Below are 22168 nucleotides of genomic sequence, written 5' to 3'. Positions count from 1 at the left end.
GACGAGCGCGAAGAGGGGGGAGGGGCAGACCTGTCAGACGGTCGGTCGCGCGGCCGCAAAAAGCTCATGCAGACGCCGCCGGACGGCGAACGTGCGCGTGTGACGGTCAATTTTTTTTTCTCCCTCGCACGCGCGCGCGCGCGCGGGGCGGCCCGCGATGTCCAAGAAGCTGTCGCGACACGATGCCCTCGACGACATCTCCACCTGGAACACGGAGGGAGTGCTGTGCCTGCTGCGCAAGGTGAGTGAAGTTCGTCCGCGTCGCGGACGACGAAGGGAAGTCGATCGCGGAGCGCGAGTGGTGGGTGCAACTTCACGGCGGACACCGACTGTCAAAAGGCGCGACGCGACCGGAGCAACGTCAGGGAGCACGGGGAGGAGAGAAAGAGAGTGTGAGACGTGCGAGGCGCACGTGCGCGTTAAAAGGCAGTAAATACGCGTGTATTTATAGCGCGCGACTCGTAGGAAGGAGAGGATTGTGCGCCGCGGAAGAGGCGCGGGTGGCCTCGCCAGGATTCCCGAGCGATTTTCCGGCGATCGTCGAGTTGAGGTTACCGACCCTCGCTCGCGGCTCCTCCGCACTCCTCTATACGCTCGCGACTTTTTACCTAGCTGTCTCCAGAATAGTCCATGCAGAAACGTATCTCACGTGCTGAAGGTACCGAAGGATCGAGAATCTAACAAACCGAATCCTGACGCAAAGATAAAAACTATGATGAATATATTCAGTTGACGAGGTGCGAAGAGGAGGATTCTGTAATTTTATTAGTAAAAGTACTTATACTTTTGGTACAATTAAACTACTATTTAGTATAGTATTTTACTATAAATTTACTATACTAAAAGTATACTTTTACCAATTAGAAAGTAATAACTAGTATACTTTAGATATTTATTTAATTAGTAAAAGTATTTATTAGATGCAAAGCGGAAGACTGTTATTTTATTGTAAAAATAGATATTTATTTAATACATTCAATACATTTTATTATAAAGTAACGCAGCTAGCTGTAACACAGTCACATAAACGTCGTTTATCTCACCCGAACTTCACACGTGTCTAAAAGACGTCTCGGAGGTATCTCAGGAATGTCTTTCGAACGCGCGTATCACCTGGATAAGTTTTTAGGAAAACAGGATTCTTACGTTTATCGATTTAACAAATTGCATTATTACAGATTGCCGCAGAGAAGTAGCCCTGTTTCTTTAGAAAGACGGAACTTTCTGAGTCACGTGTAACGAGAGCGTTTCGCCCGAAGCATCGATTATCGTGCGTTAGGGACAGCTCGTCTTCTGGAAAACTCGGCCGGCGAAAGGAAAGGGACACGGCACTTTGCATTTCTTCGCGCGCGATCGGAATCGCGCGTAACTTTCACGCATTCCTCATCGCGGCAACGCCGTCTGAATGCCGGTTTAAGGAAATCGTCGATCGTCGTTTCCTCGCCGCAACTTCGTTTCCCTTCAATCTCACGAAAAGAACGTTACACGGCCCAGATTTCTTCCTCACGGTCAACGTTCCATACGACTGAAAAATAAATTAATATGTGTATAAATCTTGAAAAAAAGGAAGAGAGAGAGAGAGAGAATGACTTTGAGAAAGAAATCTTGAATTTTTCCGTGATTTAGATCATTTGAAATAAGCATAAAATCACACAGTGAGGGCACAATTGAACACATAAGCAAGGAAGTACATATTATCTTATCTATTCTAGTACCATCATCGAGATGAAAATGTTAGAATTCGGTAAATAACTCGCACTCAACGATGTGTATGACGCTACTTTTCCTCGACACATCATCATTATTGGATCATTTCCTCTTTTCGTCTTTTTTTCCTTTTTTTTTTCTTTTTTATCAATTAATATTATTAATACATTAATGAATGCATTCTTTCTCCATGTATGAGAGATTATCAATTTCTATATATACATATATGTGCGTAGTCTTTATCAGTATCCTGTCAACGATTTCCTGCCAACAATTTCCTCATTTTACAGAACGGGTTGGAGGAATGTTGCAAGGCAGTGGCGAAACGGCAGATCGACGGCGATGAGTTGCTGGTGAGTGAATTATTGTATTGCTACGAGGAGGACAGCCTATATATGCCTCGTCGGTGTTCCTGTCGGTGATCCCCAAGTTGCTCGAATGTACAGCTTGCCTTAAAAAAATGCAGCGTCCTGATAATGAAACCTCAAACTTCGCGTTTTCCGCGTTACTTGATTTAATCAGCAAATTGAGAAATATTATTTCCAGCAGATATTGACAAACAAAATTATATCAGTAGCATATAAAAAATCTTGAAGTTGGACACATTATTTTTATATGTTAATCAGATTGATTATATTTTTTAAAAACAAAGATTCACATTAATCTTGATTTATAAGAGAAAATTTCAAGAATTAGCTACGCGTGCTTATCGCGCCACTTATCTTTTTACGTTTACTTTACGAAATTTATTTACGTGAACGCCCACGACGATTCTCTCCGCGAGAAATTAATTTTCGTCGATTTAACCCGTCTGAAAAATGTTTTCTCGCCGGCTTAATAAATCTCCGAAATCCGCCGACTCGATGGTAATTAGAGAGACTCGCGTGCCACGCGAGCGATGATTATATGTGTGTACCCACTTCCACTGATAATGCGACGTGTTTTTTTTTCTGGTTGCAACAGCAATATTTCGAGACGGCCGGTGACGGCGCGCGCGCTCTTAACGGGGCCTTAATTAATCGTAATTATTCCAGCACTTGACGGATGGGAAGCTGGCTCTCTGGAGGAGTGACCTCACGCGTCCACTGACAGGGTGAGAGAACGAACCAAATCCAGCTTTATTTCTGCCCGAGTCGTGCTATTGCCTCCGCTCTTTTTCTCTTCTTCGCGGAATCGTGTCTCGCGATCTTCTCTCATAACGCGTTCTCTCTTAACGGTATCCGAATTATTCAGTATGCTGAACAGTCCATCGCGTTCACGTACCGTTTGTAAGTGTTTACGTACTTAAGAGATACAGGCATAAAGCATACAATTCGACTAGGAATTCCTGAAATAGAAAATGCCATGTAATATATGATTAATACGTGATTTTAATATTGTCTCATTTTATTTTTGTTTATTTTATATTTTTAGATCTTTTTATTTTTATATTTTTTCTTTTTCAAGTATCTAAGGCGCTATCTTTATCCCTTGAAATAAGTTTCTGGTAGCAAGGAATTGCTGACTTATACGACGCGGTCGCGCAGCAAGAATGCGCTATGTGGCTAACTCTTTATAAAGACGCCGTCGCAAGCTATTCGCGAAGATATGTTTCGCGCGACTGGATAATTATTTGATGACTGCAAGTCGTGCATAAATGCATAATTCTATCGCGTGGGTCGTGTCCGATCGTTTCACTCCACATTCGCGTCGATTTAACGTTTGCATTGCCACGTTACTTATTAAACTCAACATAATTCCCTATTCTTCTCGCGTTGAAGATTAACATTTTACTGTTAGGCAAATGTCGAATTTTGTTAAATTAAAAAATTATTAATATTGATTATTGCAGAAAATTATGGGCATTTGTGCAAGAACTGAATAAGTCCCCAGAAAAATATCTGCCGGCCAGGATTGTAGAAGTGCAACAAAATGATGATCACTTGAGCGATGGTGGTTCTTGGGGAACCGATTTCGAGGATGAAACGGCCGAGGAAAATAACTCCACCGAAGATATGCAGGAAATCATAAAACCAAGTCTGATTAAGAACAAGCAAGCGTCTTTGCAGAATAATAGAATATCGATTAGCAGAACGCCGACGCGACCACCGTCGAAGAAAATAATAAAACCGGAGGAGGAAGAGACTTATGCTAATTGTCAATCTGCTCAGAACGAAGAGGAGAATATGTACGCGAATTTTCAAGAGACTAAACCACCACCGACAAGAAACATCTCGAGGCTACACAGTGAATTGGAAAAGATGACTCTAGCCGAAAAACTGAAGTTGGAGTTGGAGGAGTTAAAGCGGAGGAATGATCCGACAAAGAAACCTGAGATCAGGCCAAAACCAGAAACTTTGCCGTTGAAAAGAATCCCGATGACGGCTTCCGATAAGAAATCTCCGCAGAAATCTTTTCTGCACAACGCGCCAAAGACGCACGAGCGCGTTTCTAATGAACAAAGCAAAACCCAAAGTTAGTTCTTTTTCATATCATGTTTGTGTGTTGATTCTTTCGATACGGATCTCGATTTTTTTATGAATAATGATATTAATGATATGATATTAATAAATATTGCATTGCTTGGCTTTCCAGGAAGGATGGGCGTGCCGCCGCCGCCGGAACCTAAGAGAAACAAGGACTACACATCTATGGAGGTCAAGAAAGAAGCCGACAAAGAGTTATCGAAACCACCGGTTATCTTAAGAAATTTCGATCTCGTGGCAAATTTGCCGGCGCAAACGGAGGAGAGTGAGGACGAGTACGAGCCGCTCGACGATAACATTATCGAGCACGTGCAGCAGCAAAACGAGATCTCGCGAGTTGATAGCAAGCAATCGTTACACAGCGGTCGCCAAGGATCAGTCGAGAGTGTTTACAAGCCACCCAGCGCTGCGAGTCACGAGGAGGAGGAGGATTACGAAATTTACGAATCTATTACGGAAGCGGTAAGTCTTCAACGGTCACTTCGGAATTGTGATTACAAGACTTGATGAATTATTTACTGTTATGTTGCATTAGCCGGAGGATAATGATTACCTGAGCCCTATTCAAAGGCATGCAAATGATGCACAAGAGCCACCTCCTTTACCCGCCAAACCATCGCCGCCCCCACCGCCTTCGACTCTTCCCAGTAGAACTAGCTCGAAACACAAAGGTAAGCCTATTTCTCTGCATTACAAAGAAACTGTGACCAGACAAACAATTAAAAATATTATATAGTTACATATAAAATATTATAGGGATAAAATTGCATAAATAACTTCTTAAATCATATTTTGACATTAGCAATGATAATGTTTAATGGAGAGTTATAAGTAATAATTAATTTTTTTTTTAAATAGTTTGATTAATTTTTTCTTTCTTAAAAATATAATCTTAAAAACTTGAAGAAATCTTAAAGATTGGAAAATTTCGTTTGTTATTACTCGATACAATGTTTAACTCATTTAAAGAGCGATTAAATGCAAACCATTTTTGTTAGTGACACGTTAGGCGAAATAATGAAACATGCGTTCTAGCGAATGAAAAAAAATGCAGGGTACCGTAGACTCGAGACGAATGCAAGACAGTAGTCGTAAGAACTTCTGAGCATATGTTCGACAAATGTTGCTTATCGTTGGTTCCCATGCAACCTGATGCGCATTGCCATCGCGATATTGCACACAGTCGCGTATCGGCCACCGTCATCAAGACCGGATTTGCACAAACCGTTCTCTCTTTGTGATAGCTGTACAACGCAGAATAGTGTTTTGCTTCTGTCGCAGTATGTCAACGACGTTGCCGCAATTATTCGTAATCTGCGGCATTTTTTGTGTCCGGAAGTCGAGACCTTCGACCTTCAATATGAATAAAAGATCTCAAGCGTTAGGCAGGATCGGTGAGGTAAATCACCGTAGGTTTTTGACTCGAGTGTGAGACGTCAACAGTGCGAAACGTCGAGTCGATTTTGTCAGTAAAGTCCCGTGGCGGAGAGATTGCAGTCCGTTCTCGATTGATAACAAAATATATATACATGGAACTCCCCGGGGAAGAAAGGAAACGATAAGTCGCAAGGACAGACAAGATAGAATATACTACAGCGAATTCTATTTCTAATCGCGATTCGTACGACGTGTCTGCCAAGAACTGCGATAAGCGTGTGGAAGGATTCGATAAGAGACCGAGAGAGCGAAACACTGGGTGATGGAATGTGTTCCTGTTTTTATCTACGGCTGAGCAAACATCTCCTAGGAGGTCTGGGCACGCGCCTGGCCGATGAGGTCGCCGATATGATAGTGCGGATCAAGAGAGGCCTGTCTACGTGTTGTTATTCGCAACCGCCTGAGCCACCAGGTACACAGAACGATTAAACAACGCATTGTTCGATGACTTATCTGCATTTGCATCGATACGGTGTCATGCGATCGTGCTACAATGCGAGAATGTTGCGCTAATGGAACATCTGTTCTCTCTTCGTTCGCCGAAGGTCGTCGAACTCCAAACGGCGGACGAAAATATATTTCAGAAATTAATTATTCGCTTCCCACATATACGTTAATTTTTGATAAAACGTATAATATTATTTGGCATAATTATATCGATATATCTTTACAACGTAATTTGTAATTAACTATTTGCAATATAATTTATGTTTGTATGAAGATAAGAGTATCCAAATATTACCGCGATATCTCTCGGCAGGTAAACTGACGTTGTTAAAATTTATACTTGGGCAAAAACGCTTCCGAAATAACGTAGGAAAATCTTACATTATTTTTTTATTCAGGTATATATTCTGTCCAGTTTGTTAAATCTGAAAAGTTTTTCGATGTAATAAGAGTAATACGTGATCTTCCTTCTATGTTTATTTTTACAGTCGGAATTCATTTTTGATAATTATCATTTATGTGACTTCTGCGTTTTACAAAGATAAACTTGTAGATGAATAGTTGGCTGCCTTAGGAGAGAGCACGAGATACTGAAAATTCCATCCTTCTTTTTGAAAAGAAGACCACCTTTATCAGATTTTCTTTGTTTCTCGCGACCACCGTAGGATCGTCGACCTTCCCGATCTGATTTACGGAAGTTATTCTTGAACGCGCTTCGGATGTGTCTACGTCCCATGCCGAGAGACCAACGGATTGACCACCACTTTTCTTTTTTCGCGATGCTTTAAAAGGCTCGTGATGGAGTTAAATGTCAGTTTCGCTGAGATTCTTGCGACGATCGTATCGTGCATCGGGCGTGTTCCTCAAACCGGTGCGTCTTTAAAAAATGCATCTCCGGACGATAGAAAAATTAACGACAATACACTTTTGATAGTTGTCTAAACGTATTCGCGATCCGCCAAAGTATACGTGACGAAATTCGCGACACGATGGCAACTATAATTAGCGATACAAAGCGGAATATATCGCTCAATACGGCGGTACGCCGGCAAACGAGTCTTTCGGAGTGTTTGACACAGGAGACTCTTACGCAAGCTCGACTTAACTTAGCAAGTTAGTAATGTTCGATCGATTTGTATTTTAGTGAGATTTAAATGTTTGTGCAACGATGTCTATTTTTTATAGTAAAATATTGTTCTCGTTTTTATAAATTAAAATCGTTATCAAATTATGTAATCATCAAATTACTCTTTCCACAAGTTTATAATATTATATATACATTTTATCTGGTTTATTTGGAGCTGTGTATTTATTGTATAAATATAAAAACGTATTACACATTAGTACATGTATTGTGTATAAATACGTAGCAATTATTGAATCAATTTACATCCGCTTGGTCTTTTTACATGTTTGCAGAGCGATCACCGGATAAGAAATCAGCCACATTACCTCATGCTGGCAGCAATACTTCACTGTCAACCGAGAGAGCCACGCGGCCGTTGCCACCGCCACCCGAGAGGCAATCTTACGTGGACAAGCCCTGGTATCATAATATCACGAGAGAACAAGCAATTATTCTTATCAAAGAACGTATGTGTTAATCTTTTAGATCTTTTTAAATAGAAACTTTTAAAAGAGAAACGCGGCTAAATTTTCCTAAAAAATTATCAAAATTAAGATCGCGAATTAAAATCTATTTAGAATATCTATTTAGAATAATATATGAACGTCATAAAAATATCATTTGAAGATATTTTATCTTCTGTATTTTTTTATTGTAAGATATTTTTTTACTTAACATGTAAGAGCCGTGTAAAATTTATAATTCGATGCAATATAACTATTGAATTGTATGTTTTCAGAAGGTTCTTACAGTAATCCGCAAGACGGATATTTTCTTATGAGACCGTCGACGACAAATCCCAGCAATCCTTTAATTTTGGTTCTTTGGTTCAAGGACAGGGTTTTCAATGTTCCGGTCAGGAAGAGAAATGACAACAGGTACATATGCCTTATTTATTAATTTTATTGTTTTATTAAGATGCCTTTTGCCGTATACTCAGCATTGTAATCTAAATTTAAATATTATGAAAAAATATATTGTGTTAATATTGTATTAATCTGATAAATGATTGGGCAAAATTTTAGGGCCAACATTTTATATATGATTGAAAAATTTTAATACTCCACTTTATTTTATTGTTAGCAAAGAGGAGACATGAAAAATTTAGCGTGTAACTCGCATGCAATACGCGCGAAGATAATTTTTTGTTAATTTATTATTTATTCTATACAAATAAAATTTAGTTTACAAGAATATTTCTTAAAATTGTTTAGGTACGCGTTGGGCTCCCCGAAAGTGAAGGAGCTGTCTTTCTCGACGGTGGAAGAAATCGTGACATATCATATGAAGGAGGAACTGGAACTCCACAGCAACGGCGTACCGGTCGGAAGTACGAGATTGACTGATACTCCACCAAAGTGATTTTTTAGTTCGCTACATTCGAGCCTATTTTATGCGGGAAGGAAGAATCTTTGTTGATAATCTCGCTGTATATAAGGGCATATAAACACTGCCGAGCAAACATTTTTTGCTCTAAACATTGTGAGAGCATGAAGAACACAATTAGGCCGACGAACAAGGATTTAAGCGGTGCCTTTATATATTGAGAATAGATGCGTGAATTAATCAATTGCGTAATCGTGTCGCACACGAGACATTATTATTTTACTACTATTCCAATGGCAAGTTCTGATTCGATTTGTTCGTCTAAGATTTATCTCGACAATTATGCGTGCCTTCGATAAAGTGACGTAAGCGAACTCGATTATGAAGCAACGGATCTCTATTGCGGTAAAGATACATATATTTTTAATATATATATATATATCTCAGTTTCTTATGAATTGGATATATTTATGTGCTTAAGAGAATAGATATTTTGTAGGATAATTTTTTTTAGTCCTTCATCGAGCGGGGAAGTAATATTGTATCGTTACTTTTTTATCAGTATTGTTATATTTTTATCCGTGCACATCGGTCACACGTTTGATCTGTGCCGACTGATGATTGATCACACATGTACGTACATGCTATATCTTAGCTTTCGAGGGACCGATGCGATGATGTGTACGAAGACTTTATTAAATCTTTCTTAGAAACTGTGCAGAGGCTTCTTTATGCGTACGGGAGACGAGCGTTCGCTCATCCATGAATGAAACGGCGCAATATTGCCGGTCCTATCGCTCTTTCTCTCGCGACTGTTTACGTTTTCTCCTGTTTCTCGTCCTCTTCCTCGCTCTCCGTCGATCACGATTGCGATCCAATTTTGTAAACGTGAATCATACGGGTCGCGCGCGCGCGCGCACACACGTCTGTATCTCGCACGCCAACGGGAATACGGACGATAACGATAACGTCGACCGAGTCGCCGGACGTATTGATAAACGATTGTGAAAGTCGTGGTCGTCAGTCGCGCGGTCAGCACTGTCAGTAGTGGAATTCCGTCAGTGGGCGAATTCGATTCGTCGTAGACTCGTGTAAATGTTAAACCTCTTTCTCACGTGTTCGTGACAATCGTTTCTGTCGTCCACGATCGCGTCCGTGAACTTTGAGCTAAGCTAATTGATAGAAGTAGAATCATAACGTTAACTTATTGAGTGTCACGAGCCGATATATCTAACGAGTTCACTTGAGTCGACTCAGTGATATCGTAGGAAGGGAACGATTACGATAAATAAATCGGAAGGTATATCTTTTTTTTATTGAATATTTCTGATGTAACATAATATTCATGTGCCGCTAGAATTCGTGAAATTCGAGCGTTAAATGTTATCTGGTAATAATCTTTCCTCGATAATGTACAACGGGGCGTGTTGTTGATACTATATCTATTTACTTGCTGCGCACAGAATCCGTCGCAAGCTTAACTTTAATTACGCGTCATTTGCGTTCAATTTTAACAAAAATCTCCAATCTCCGTTATATTGCAGCCAAGCTCCAAGTATAAACATTTATGAAGTATCATCCCTGAAAAATCCTGAAAGCTAGTTGCTGAAGAACCCGATTCTAGATTCTATTTATTTAGCTCTTCGAGCTTTTCTGCCAAAACTATCGCTTTTGCTGGGAAGAAAAAGGATTTTTTCGGAGAATCAATTTTCTGCTTTCCGGAAGACGGGTTTGAAAGTACGCGCGAGAACGGTCCGCGATCACGTGGGTGAGGCCTAGTAACATTTCGGGGACGCGTTCGCGCGGTGTGGCACCTCGATGGACACGGAACAGGGGGTGGGCGAGGGCAGGAGAGAAAGAGGGTCGTCGGCGGGATGAACGGATCGTACGATTCATACCGTATTACCATACGACGAATTTGTGCGCACCGTCTCGTTAACTGTTGACAAGTGGAGCCGTCAATTGAGCCCCTCATTTGGCACGGTCACTTAAGGAGCTTTTGTAGGCGCGGTTCCGAGCGGGGCGTTATTTGGCCACGTTCAGCGAGCAGGAGGAGGAGGTGGCGGAGGAGGAAGAAGATGCTGTCGTGAGCGGTAAATAGCCCCGACCTGGCCCCCTCCGGCAGGCACCGCGGACACGATAAACCCGATAAACAATGTTAACGTGAGTCAACGGCGCTCCGAGCGAGCGAGAGGACGTGTCGCGCGGGACGGGATAAGACGTGGGGGTGAGAGAGAGAAGGAGAGGCGGGAGAGCGAGACCGGAGAACGATGTTGCTGCCTGCGCGGGTAAGATAAGACGTGCTAATCGCTCAAGAACGCCGCCCCAGGAGCAATGGACGATGAACAGCCGGCGAGGGAGGCCAACAAGATCTGCGGCGTCTGCGGCGACCGGGCGCTCGGCTACAACTTCAACGCCGTCTCCTGCGAGAGCTGCAAGGCCTTCTTCAGGAGGAACGCGCTGAAGAACAAGGTGAACTTCACTCCCGCTCCCGACTCGAAGCTCTCCAGCTGGCTGTTACTCCACAGGAGAACTCGAGAAGATCTCGATATTGCGTTTAAAAATTTTATAAATACTTTAAATTCTTGAAGACTGAACTTTCTGTCCGTGATGACTTCTGAGGAAATTGTCTTAAAAAGAAGTCAATTTCACATCTTTTAACATTGATCTTAATATCGAGGAGCTTCTTTCTTGAATTCAGATACAAATTCAAGAAAATTCTAATACATATAGAATTTTTAAATAAAATTCTGTATGTATTAGACTACTATTGCTGGATTACTCATATGTGTGACTCATTAGAAATCTGATGATCTTTATGAACTTGAAGTTCTAAAAAAAAGGGTTATATCACTGTTGCGTTGAATGCATTAGTTAATTTGAATCATTTCTGAAGAACTCGAGAAAAGATTAATCTTAACAAACTTAATTTAAGTTTCATTTTTCTTAGATTCAAAAAAAAGATTAGATTATTATTGAGCCAAAAAATGTCTTTAATTAATTTGTCTGCGATTAATTGGTAGTTTTGGTCATTTTATGTTTTGAAAATCTTATAATTGGGAGGATCTTTTTTTTGTGTATTTATCGGCAGACCCAAATTGAAGCTGATTTTTTCTCATTTATATCTATATTACTCACATGATTTTTTATGAGATGATAAAAATGCACCGATTGAAAATATCTCGTTTGACCCGCCAAAAGATTTACAACGGATGTATACAAAAGATGCAGTTGTTAATCTTAAAAGCAACATCTGCTCATTGAAATTTATTGACGGTGGACTTGAGAACGCTAGATAAGATGTATTTTCTTTCAGATACTGATGTATTTTTGTATTTGAGACAACTTCCGTTTAGCATAGCAGAATGTTATTACGATTTATTTGTGAGTTTAACTGAAAACGAACGAATGCGGATATTAATAGACACGATATTTTGGAAATTTACGTTTTCTTAGCAAATGTATAAATATATAAAGCAGTACACCTTTTACATTAAGCTAAAGAGAAACATATGTTCTCGTTGCAGGACTTTAAATGCCCCTTCACGGAAAACTGTGCCATCACAATCATAACTAGACGATTTTGCCAAAAATGCCGTCTGGATAAATGCTTCAGTATCGGCATGCGCAAAGAGTACATCATGTCTGAAGAGGATAAGGTCCTGAAGCGGAAGAAGATCGAGAAGAACCGCGCGAAGAAACGGTCTCAGCCCGACAACGGCAAGAAGATTAAAAAGGACTGCGTAGACGATTGTACGTTCGAGGACACGTCGATGTCGATCAATTCGGTCGCATCGGCGATGTCGGAAACGTACTTTTGGGAATCTGATAAAAAGTACACGGACCTGGACAGCAACAGGCAAAACGTTGTTGAAAGTATGAGTCCAGTGACAGCGGCGAGCGTGCCGAGTCCTTCGAGTCCCCCAGAGAACACGAATATCGCTGAAACGAAAACGCTGGACATGCTGAAGGAATCCGCTCCGAGGTCCAGTCTTGCTAGGTACGACCGATTTATCTGATATACAGAGAGCGGCGGAGAAGTAAAAATCAATAAAAATTAAATAGGGATTGTTTGTTTACAGCCGCGCGAGATTCACCGATCTTAACGTGGCGCCTCAGAGTACAGCGACGGACAAGAGCTCTCCTTCGAATTCGGGGAAATACGAGCAGAGCTCGCTACAATTCAGCTCCGCTTTTGAAGAGAACGCGCCTAATTACTCCGCATTCGAGCAGACTCGCGAACAAAATTCCCCCGTGTATATAAATCGCGCGTCGCAGGGCGAGACGAGTCGTTCTGATCCTCTTTCGTTGTCGCAACTCGCGAAAGAGGAGACGTCGATATGCCAGAAACCGAAGGAGATGTGTTCGAGCGGGAACAATTTGGTCGCCAAGTTCAAACAGGATCCCGGTCTGCTGACCAAATTAATCAATAGGCCAAATTTAGTCGCCAAGATAATTCAAGATCAGAGGGTATTAATGAAGATTATGACGGATCCTGATATGGCTACGTGTTTGGCGGCAGATCCGTATATCACGCAATTCTTGAAGGAGCACGACACAATTGATACGGCGATCATCGGGCGCGACCGTGACGCCAAAACAAGAGTTCAGTCGAGGGAAGCTTCAGAGAATAATGCCAGCTCGGGTGATTCTAGGCATATCCCGAAGTCCAAGGGAGGTCACGTGGAAAATCCGATCCTGACGGACTTGATTACGAACCGCAACGCGGAGGAGTATAAAAATCAAAATTTGGAAACTAGTACAAATACAGATTGGCATAAAAATACAGCCGACGTTACCAAAGATGTTCTTCAGGACGTACAAAGGTAGCCCGTTATACATCGAGTACATTATATATACTCGATATATATTTTCACACGCCACGAAACCCGCCGCTAAAATTGAAAATCTGTTTCAGAATACCAATCGCTGCCAATTCTATAGAGTCTATCTTATGCGAGGCTATCAAGTTAGAATATTCAGCATTTTCTAGTTTTGGTGGCAACCAAAGCAGCAGGGAATTGAATGACGCCGAGAGAGCGAAATTGAACGAGCTGATAGTTGCTAACAAAGCGTTATTAGCTCCGTTAGACGATGACATAACAAATTTGGTTGGCGAAGAGTGTAAATTCAAGGTAACACGTTTAAAACTTTATGTCTCCTGTGTGTGGAATTTAGGAAAAAGTAGATAATAAGTAGTTATAAAATATTTATTTGCAGAATAATTTTGGACAATCTGATCCAATGTTGTTGGACGTTATAAATTTGACGGCCATAGCAATTAGACGCTTGATAAAAATGTCCAAGAAAATAAACGCCTTTAAGAATATGTGTGAAGAGGATCAGCTGGCTCTGTTGAAAGGCGGCTGCACGGAAATGATGATCCTAAGATCAGCCATTAATTACGATCCGGATAAAGACATGTGGAAAATACCCCATAGCCAAGAGAGCATGTCGAATATCAAAGTTGACGTTCTGAAAGAAGCGAAAGGAAATTTATATGCGGAGCACGCGAGATTCGTCAGAACGTTCGACCCCCGGTGGCGTGACGAAAATATTATTTTGATTTTAAGCGCAATCGCCTTGTTTACTCCCGATAGACCGAGAGTCGTACATGGTGATGTTATTAAATTGGAGCAGGTAAGTCGAATCTTTCAAATTTTTTAAGTAACTTATTATTCTGAGACATTCTTATATTCTTAAAATATATGTACATAATTTCAAATAATTTACACAATATTGGAACAATACATATGGAAGTTGGCAGTCAGTTTTATAACATGTATTTTTAGCAGATAAAGATTTAGAAAATTTGTTGGACCAAATTTTTCATGGATTTCTTTCTTCCAGAATTCATATTATTATCTCCTCAGACGGTATCTGGAGAGTGTTTATCCTGGCTGCGAAGCTAAGTCCACATTCCTCAAGTTAATACAGAAGATTTCTGAACTCCATAAACTGAACGACGAGGTCGTGGGAGTTTACTTGAACGTCAATCCATCCAGCGTAGAGCCGCTGCTTATAGAAATATTCGATTTAAAGCACTGATTATTTAGCTTGTAAAGTCTACGAGTTCTCTTTGTGTGTGTATAATAAGGGAATCGTACTAGTACATTTGAGAAAATACTACATTCATGCTGCAATGCATGTATTCCTAGGGTTATCTTTAATCAAGAAAACCGCACGATGGCTACATCGCCGATCCGGATATTTATGAAAATATTATTGTAAGTAAAACTTCAACACTGCATTGCCTCCTTGTATGAATGATATCGTGTAGCAACACGTCTTTAAATATTTTTAAGCGATGGAATGAAGACTATATGTGTAAAATATCGAAATAGTTTAACGTAAAACTGAAACGTGCGCGCGCGGTCGCGCTTAAAACATCGCCAGGAACCACATTAACTACATATAAATCATAGACATTATGGGTATCAATGTCCGCCATAATTTAATGTAACTCATCACAAGTGGAACGGCAAGCGATTCACGCGTCAATCCGAATAAAGTTGATTAAATTAGGACACTAATAAGGTAATAGAGTGCCGTAATTAATAATAAACAATATTTCGCTTCGTAACAAGCACATATTGTATCATTAAGTATTTCGCGAAGTATCTTTTGAGCTCGATATCGTTCTCATTGCGTACTGAGAACAAATGTATGCGTACAACGACAGCATAATAATTCCTAGGTGGCTGTTTCGATCATGTGTTTCCTCGAAAAATAGTTAAATATGTAATTATATATTTTTTAACACGTGGATCGTTAAATTTTAAGCAAATGAATGTTATTTAATGCGACAAGGCCTGTGCTCATATATTATAAATATATTATATAGATTATTAAGAGTTGTAATTGTGTCGTTAAAAAATTTGTTTTAAAAAAATGAGATTACAATGAAAACAACTATATGAATTATAGTAATCATGCTTATGGTATAAGCAGCTTTCAAAGTCTACATGTAAATAAGAGAGAGAGATATTATACTTGTATATATGTGTCGTTGTGTAATGTACACGAGATAAATTGTGATATATCCTGATATAAATATATTTTTCAAAAATACGTTGCCACGTAATTTTATGCCGGCGATAAGTTTCTCAAGACGCAAATGAAGGTTTTTTCGCGCTTAGTATTTATATTCAATTAACGATAATGATAATTTTATTACATCACTTACCAGATACGATACGTCTCCGGATCCCTTAATCATCTGCGTTCGTCTGTCGGTAGAACGCCAAAAGCGTACAAAATAAGGATTACTATCGCGCTAATACAGCCCGCGACAAATATCAAGCTGAAGAGAGACAAGAGCAAATACAATGCAAATTTAATGACCAGACAGGAAATCCACAATATGAAGCCCCATGCCGTATCCCAGATGGCTTTCAGTCCCATTAATCCCATTCTTTTATCATTGTGAAATTTGGTGCGTATAGAGTATAGAGGAAACAAAATTCATGTCTCGATTGTGTGCTACAAAAAAAAATTGCTTGGTTTATTGTTAATTTTTTTGAAGTTTATCTTTACGAGGATACCAATACACTAAAGTATGTACATTATTTTCAATGCGTACTCCAAAAGATTTTATTATATTGCTTTCGGTTTCATAAAAATTTATATACACGCTAAATCGATATTTACAGTAATTTTTACAAACGCGAATTCTTTCATTTTTCGCAGATTTGTGTATGTCATTCATGTATTTAGAACTACACGTGTGCTTCATAACCGCTCCAATCGGAAACTTACTAGAAATCTTTCCAATTATTAAGCACGCGAAATAATCTGTTTATAACTTTAGCAACGTGTCTGCAGATAAACTGTTTCAGCGCCGACTAAGCATATTTTTCGAAATTCATTTATTTATATCTTATCATGTACTTTCTCCGTTTCCGTGAATGTGAGCGCTTTTACAGTCGGACGTATGAATTTTTAATTCTACCGAATGTTCCGTCTTTCACGTCTCCGGATAATGATCGCGCTTGTAATGGAAAAAGATCTCGACATTGCTGTCGTACGGCTTGACGAATGGACAATTAATCTTCTCCGCGGCCACGTAGCAGGCGCCTAACGCCCCTGATGTTGTCAAACGCATCAGACTCAACTCGTCCACGACGTGCTTGTCATGGATTTCATTCACGAAACCGTCCTTCAAAAATTTCCACGATTTCCATACAGATCCGACGCAGATCACCTTTAAGCCACCGTGAGCGAGTTTGAGATCCTGGAAAAAACACGCGATTTAAACAAAATCATTAGCAGGTCGATTTTATCATAAAATTTCTTTTCGTTATGAAGTTTTATTCGATATAAATTGGATCGTTTTATCCCTTTTGTAGCTAAGATACTGACATTATGAGCCTTTTTCGAGAGGGCGTCGACATGTCTCGCCAGAAGTTGCCCAGCTTCCTCAAAGATTTTCAGGCACAACAGATCGCCTCTCTCGCAACCGACCACAACTTTCATAGTGAACTCGGCAATAGTGCTTTTGTTGAAATTCGCGTAGAAATACGGTAATATACCGTTCCTATCAGTCACATTGAAGTAACTTCTCATCGCCGGCCAGATATAGCTTATTGACGCTGGTGCTTCCACGAAACCGTCCATATCGTCGAATACATATTTACAGGCGCGACGGGCGATCCAATAAGCTTGAAGCATTAACAAGGAAATGAAATTAATCGTGGTTTACGTCAAGAATTTAAATATAAATTATTCAAAGAATTTATCTAAATGAGAAATTAGATCACATTATTGTCAAGGAAACAAAATTTCACTTATAAATTTTGTTTTATAAGTTCAAGGAATTCTAAATCTATTCCACTGTTTATTCGTCTTCTATTTATTTTATATTTATTAATGTAGAAGCTAATTTCAAACTTAATTTTGAAACTAACTTTCCACATTGTGTTATTTTACAGTACAAAATGTACCTCCTCCCTCGTCGCCCAGTATGTATCCCCATCCTCCGCAACCATGAGTCTTCCCGTCCGGATTGATCAGCAAAGCATTGCTGCCGGTTCCGGCGATCAACACAATCCCACCGGATTCCAAGCCAGTCCTAAGGCTACCAAGAGTATCTGAGCCAACCACGTAGTCCTTGGCAGACTGTGGATATTTTTCCAATAAAGTTTCCGCGAGTTGACGATTACTGGCTTCCTCCTCGCAACCGCTTAAAGTAAGTCCCTGTTGATGAAAGAAATCCTTGAATGAAAATTTACTCTTTCGAAAATCACAGTTGATTCCATTTAATTAAAGATTCGAAATTTGAAACTAGATCGTTTGTTTCAAATTCGCCTCATTAATGTGACACTTAGATAATGAAAATACCCGATTTTTACTCACTACGCAATCTAAAGGAACGCTTTCCGGTATATCTAGTGCTTGTTTACCCTTCTCGATCATCGCGCTGAGCCTGGCAGCTGTCTCGTCTATTCCGATTGTCTAGAATTATATCAAATCTCTACACTCTTTTGTGATAATTTTACTCCAGCGAGCAAAATGACATTTCTGTAATTATTCGAATCGTTTATTCTGAAAGTGCTGCAGACTTGGTTTTAAAAATCCCATTGAAATCGTATGTCGATTTCCCCATCCCCGACTCGCACAGCACTTTAAAGATAAGCCATTCGTATAATGTCTTTTTTAATCACCCAATGATTAGTTTGCGGTCCTTTAACTTCTGTTAGCCTCGCACCTTTTCCGTCGAGTATTACGAGCGTGGAATATGTGGCGCCTCTGAAAGTTAATTAATTGATAATTAAATTTGTGTTACAAGCGAAAAATTGAATGATTACGCGAACTGAATATCTCTCGTTGAATATCATCTAAATTTATCTCTTTTTTTTTAATCATTCTGCATGTACGGTGCGACAATTACATAATCAGTTATATTTTCTCTTATTTAGTGACTCGAATGTTTTTCTAACAAACAAAGATACATATCGATGTATCACTCAACAAGAGATATGTATGACCTGTCATAGTTAAGCGGATTAATGAAATTGATTGCTGTTATCAGTGCCTGAGATATCCTGCCTCTCTTTCTTTCTCTCTTATATAAGAACTATAGAAATCAATCGATATCCTGAATCGAAGAATTATTATAAGTTTTATATATAATAGCAAGATGATAAATTAAAATGTCCATATCTGTAGAAAAAAAGAGGAAGAGAAAAAAAAATAATATCAGATATTTGTTTTCGTTATTAAAACCACTTCCGATTCAAAAATATTATCGCGCAATGAGATATGGAATGTGCGTTTTAATTTGAATCGATATATAACTTCGCTCCTTTTTTACGGTTTGCGAACCATTAAATGTAATGAATCGCAAAACATTTGTTCTTCGTTTCCTATTTAAAAAAATAACCCGACGATTTTTACAATTATTCGCAGCATTCGCGCAATAATAATTTTGCGAATTACAGCACTGACATGAGACAATGCGTTTCTCTTTCGATCGTCTTTGATGGAGGCAAAAATAGGTGCTTTGAACATGCGTAAGCGCGCCACGATAAGATAAATATTACAATAAAGAAGAGAGCAAACGCTACGAATCGCGAAATAAGCGAAGGAAATATTCAAGATGCACGCATTAGGAATGATCGATCAGTAACGGTCGTGATTAAGAGCGGTTATCGAGCATACATTATTTGGATTTCGACAGATAAAATCGTAGGCTGAACGAAAGTTATATAATTCACAATTATTAAGATTGTTGTTATCTTCCCGCGGGTTTCCCGGGTTGATTTTTAAATGGGAAAAGAAATGATAGAGTACGACATTAGAATTCCAATATCTCATGTTTCTTCATAAATAATCTTTTTCCGTCGTGCTTGCTAAAGCTCGTGAAATACCTGATACATTGTATATTTATTATTTTGTTTATGTATATAACAAATAGACGAATTTTAATCGTCTTGAAAAGACATTTATTTAACAGAATTTTGCTTTGTTACAGGAGTACGAAAGATTTAATTAATTGAATCAATTAGATACGATTGAGAGAAAGAGAAACTCACCCCTCTATACCACCGATCCTAATATCTTCGGAGTATTGCGGTTCGACCTGCACCTGCGTGAGCATCGTAGCTTCCTGCACCAGGTCCGTGGACTCCGTCATCTTCGCCTGCTCCCTCAGATCCCTGCGTAACTGATGCTCATCCACGATCTTCTTCTCCTGCTTCTTCCTCGCCTTTTTGCCCTTCTTCTTTTCTGCCATTTTTTAAAATCGCTCGTTCAGATTTCTGCGGCGAACTTCGAAGCTCGACGTGGACGTGTTACGAGGATTCGGCGGGATCTAGGTGTGACGGGATAGCACGAGATAACATGGGACAAAATGCGTTACACAGGATGACATTTATGATCACTGGAAAGTAATTAATGAATTAATCGAATAACGAGGGAACATGACACTCTAAATAGATGCATTAGAATGAATTAAAAATTTGATTTTAACATATGCAACTTTCTATACTTCTTGCTGGAAAGTTGGAATAATAGAAATAATTACCAATGTTTAATGTGTATCAAATCTAGTAAAATATATAAATCCTCAATTATAATTTCACAGTTTATAATAGTTATTATCGTTTCTGTTATCGATGTTGTAATTAAGTTTAATTATATTGGATTGATAAAACCTCGTTATTCGAACGGAACGCCACACTTGTTGCAGTAGATCAGATAGTCCTTTTCTGATTTAATGATTATATGATTGCTGTATTTTTTATTTAACAAAAATTTCCGCCGTACAAGAACGAGAAAGGCACAGAAGCTGAAACGACATAATCGTTAGCGCACATATGCATAATCCTCACGTTAAAATGTAGCAATTTCCCACATAAACAATTGTAAAAAGATTTGCTCGCGTGGCAGGCGTTTGCGTTGCTACGGCACACATACCTAGCGTTGGACGACTTAGCACGTATTCACTTTATGCTAAAAGCAGTTTATCTCGACGGTGTATAGAATCATATCGGGAGATAATGATACATGCATAGTCATTCGAGAACAGATTGTTGAAAGTTGAAATAGCAAAGGCACAATGCGATCCGCGCAGATATACCACCGCCTCCAGGCGAGAGAGAGGGAGCGTGCCCCACGCTTCCAACACTTCGAGAGCGATATTTATTTGTTGGTCCCTTACGGTCTTGTGCTCCGCAATTACGAACGGCGTTGATTATGCACTGCATGCTATTGGACGACGGGTCTAAGCGCGAATTGCGGACTTGCCGTTATTAAATTGGTCGTTTCTGCTTTTGTCTCTCTCTCTCTCTCTCTTTCGCGCGGAAACTGCAAATGCCTGGCGTCCTGAGGAAACGCAAGCGCACTTCCCTTCGCAAGTGGCAATTAATTCCAAAGCTGATAAACTAATGAAATAAAAGTTATTATGAAATAAAAGTCACAAAATCATTAACAATAAGAATATATATATATAATATATAAAGTGTTGTAATTTAAAAGATATGGGAAATGATTCTTTGAATTGTTATTTTGATGTAATTCTTCTTAGAAAGGGCTGCTTATAAGAAAGGAATTGGGTATGAATTAGGAGAGATATACTAATTATATAAAGCGATGATCAATTGGCTAATTCCAAAGTTGGCGAACTAAAGGATTAAACACAGTCATTACAATAAGAAAAAGAAATTAGTAAAAAGTTATGCAGAAAATAGCTAATTTAAGAATGAGAAACAATCCTAATTGTAAGTTTTTTCTTACTTTAATGTAATATGTATAATGTTTGTAGGAAAAAAGGTAATCAAGCATCAAGCACGAGTTGAGGAAGATGCATTAATATAATTTGAGATGGTTTTCTTTCAATTTCAAGTGAAAGAGAGAATTGCAAATCTAAAAGCCGGTTGGATCGGGCGAAAGGCATTTAAAATCCTCGCTCGAGAAAAATATCGCGTCCTTGAAACCGGTTCGATAAACCAGAATCGCCGAAAGACGCTTCCTCCGATTTTCCCGGAGTTCGGCGTACTCTGAAACTTACTACGAGACTCCCGCTCTCCTTTGGCGCCAGGAACCGGAGCTGCAGGCTGAGAGTGAAAGAGAGAGCGCGCGTTCAGTGCCTGACGTGCGTGCCAGCGGTGAGAAACATCTTTTTCTCTTCACCGCGAGTCTTCCAAAAATTACAAAAAATTCCACGAGAAACTTTCGGTGTTTCAGAACGGAGTGCGCGAATCCAGTTGGGAATCCCGTGGCGGCGCGAATGATAGCTGCCGATCGTTTTTCCCTGCCGAAGAAACGAAACACGATCGACCGCACCGCACGACGCTGTCCCCCGTCACTGCCGGCTGCCGTCGTCGCTCCGCTCCAATCCGCTCACGAATCCTACCCCACCGCGTGTCCCACATGTCGCGTTCGCGGGCGCATGTCTTCTACGAGATGTCATCGAACCGAAGGTCAGGATCGGGTGATTCCGGATCATCGATCAGATAGAGTATATATCAATAATTTTGTAAGAACAAAGTATATATAAAGAACTTTTAACATTTTTTTTTTGTTAATTGCGACTAATTATCAAAAATAATTTCCGAGCGTTACTTTAATGAAATTTAATTTGCACGGTTCTAAAAATTTACAGTATTTCTTATCAAATCGTCATATCTATGATACAATCTATCGTTCGACTTTCTTGAAA

The 22168-nt window shown here is 39.6% G+C and overlaps 3 protein-coding genes across 6 annotated transcripts; 2 read left to right on the top strand and 1 right to left on the bottom strand.

Annotated features, from left to right (window-relative positions):
- On the top strand, positions 1-9225 carry LOC112464002 (lymphocyte cytosolic protein 2-like). Of its 2 annotated transcripts, none has more exons than XM_025030743.1 (9): positions 1-241; positions 1998-2060; positions 2742-2800; positions 3539-4161; positions 4282-4634; positions 4708-4843; positions 7476-7649; positions 7925-8060; positions 8397-9225. In XM_025030743.1, the coding sequence occupies exons 1-9, from the start codon at positions 158-160 to the stop codon at positions 8542-8544; spliced, it is 1776 nt and encodes a 591-aa protein (XP_024886511.1). In that variant the 5' UTR covers positions 1-157; the 3' UTR covers positions 8545-9225. The 2 variants fall into 2 exon arrangements, with proteins under 2 accessions (XP_024886511.1, XP_024886510.1); XM_025030742.1 differs by having other exon boundaries at positions 7922-8060.
- Positions 9226-9831: 606 nt separating this feature from the next.
- LOC112464001 (nuclear hormone receptor HR96) lies at positions 9832-15579 on the top strand. Its single transcript, XM_025030741.1, has 6 exons — positions 9832-10980; positions 12036-12508; positions 12591-13334; positions 13427-13643; positions 13729-14148; positions 14359-15579. Exons 1-6 carry the CDS (start codon positions 10843-10845, stop codon positions 14554-14556), a joined length of 2190 nt encoding a protein of 729 aa, XP_024886509.1. The 5' UTR covers positions 9832-10842; the 3' UTR covers positions 14557-15579.
- Positions 15580-16099: 520 nt separating this feature from the next.
- On the bottom strand, positions 16100-21818 carry LOC112464023 (N-acetyl-D-glucosamine kinase). Of its 3 annotated transcripts, XM_025030786.1 has the most exons (8): positions 21518-21818; positions 20669-20891; positions 19542-19734; positions 18171-18255; positions 17863-17961; positions 17451-17703; positions 16870-17168; positions 16100-16741 (listed from the first exon to the last, which is right to left on the bottom strand). In XM_025030786.1, the coding sequence occupies exons 2-8, from the start codon at positions 20712-20714 to the stop codon at positions 16475-16477; spliced, it is 1242 nt and encodes a 413-aa protein (XP_024886554.1). In that variant the 5' UTR covers positions 20715-20891; positions 21518-21818; the 3' UTR covers positions 16100-16474. The 3 variants fall into 3 exon arrangements, with proteins under 3 accessions (XP_024886554.1, XP_024886556.1, XP_024886557.1); XM_025030788.1 differs by lacking the exons at positions 20669-20891; positions 21518-21818 and adding an exon at positions 20425-20580; XM_025030789.1 differs by lacking the exons at positions 20669-20891; positions 21518-21818 and adding an exon at positions 20340-20423.
- Between the last annotated feature and the right edge of the window lie 350 nt (positions 21819-22168).

The sequence above is a fragment of the Temnothorax curvispinosus genome, unplaced genomic scaffold (genome assembly GCF_003070985.1).
Source record: "Temnothorax curvispinosus isolate PA1 unplaced genomic scaffold, ASM307098v1 QBEX01013818.1, whole genome shotgun sequence".
NCBI lineage: Eukaryota > Metazoa > Arthropoda > Insecta > Hymenoptera > Formicidae > Temnothorax > Temnothorax curvispinosus.
The sequence above is the reverse complement of the archived record's forward strand: the minus strand, read 5'-3'. Positions and strand labels throughout refer to the sequence as shown.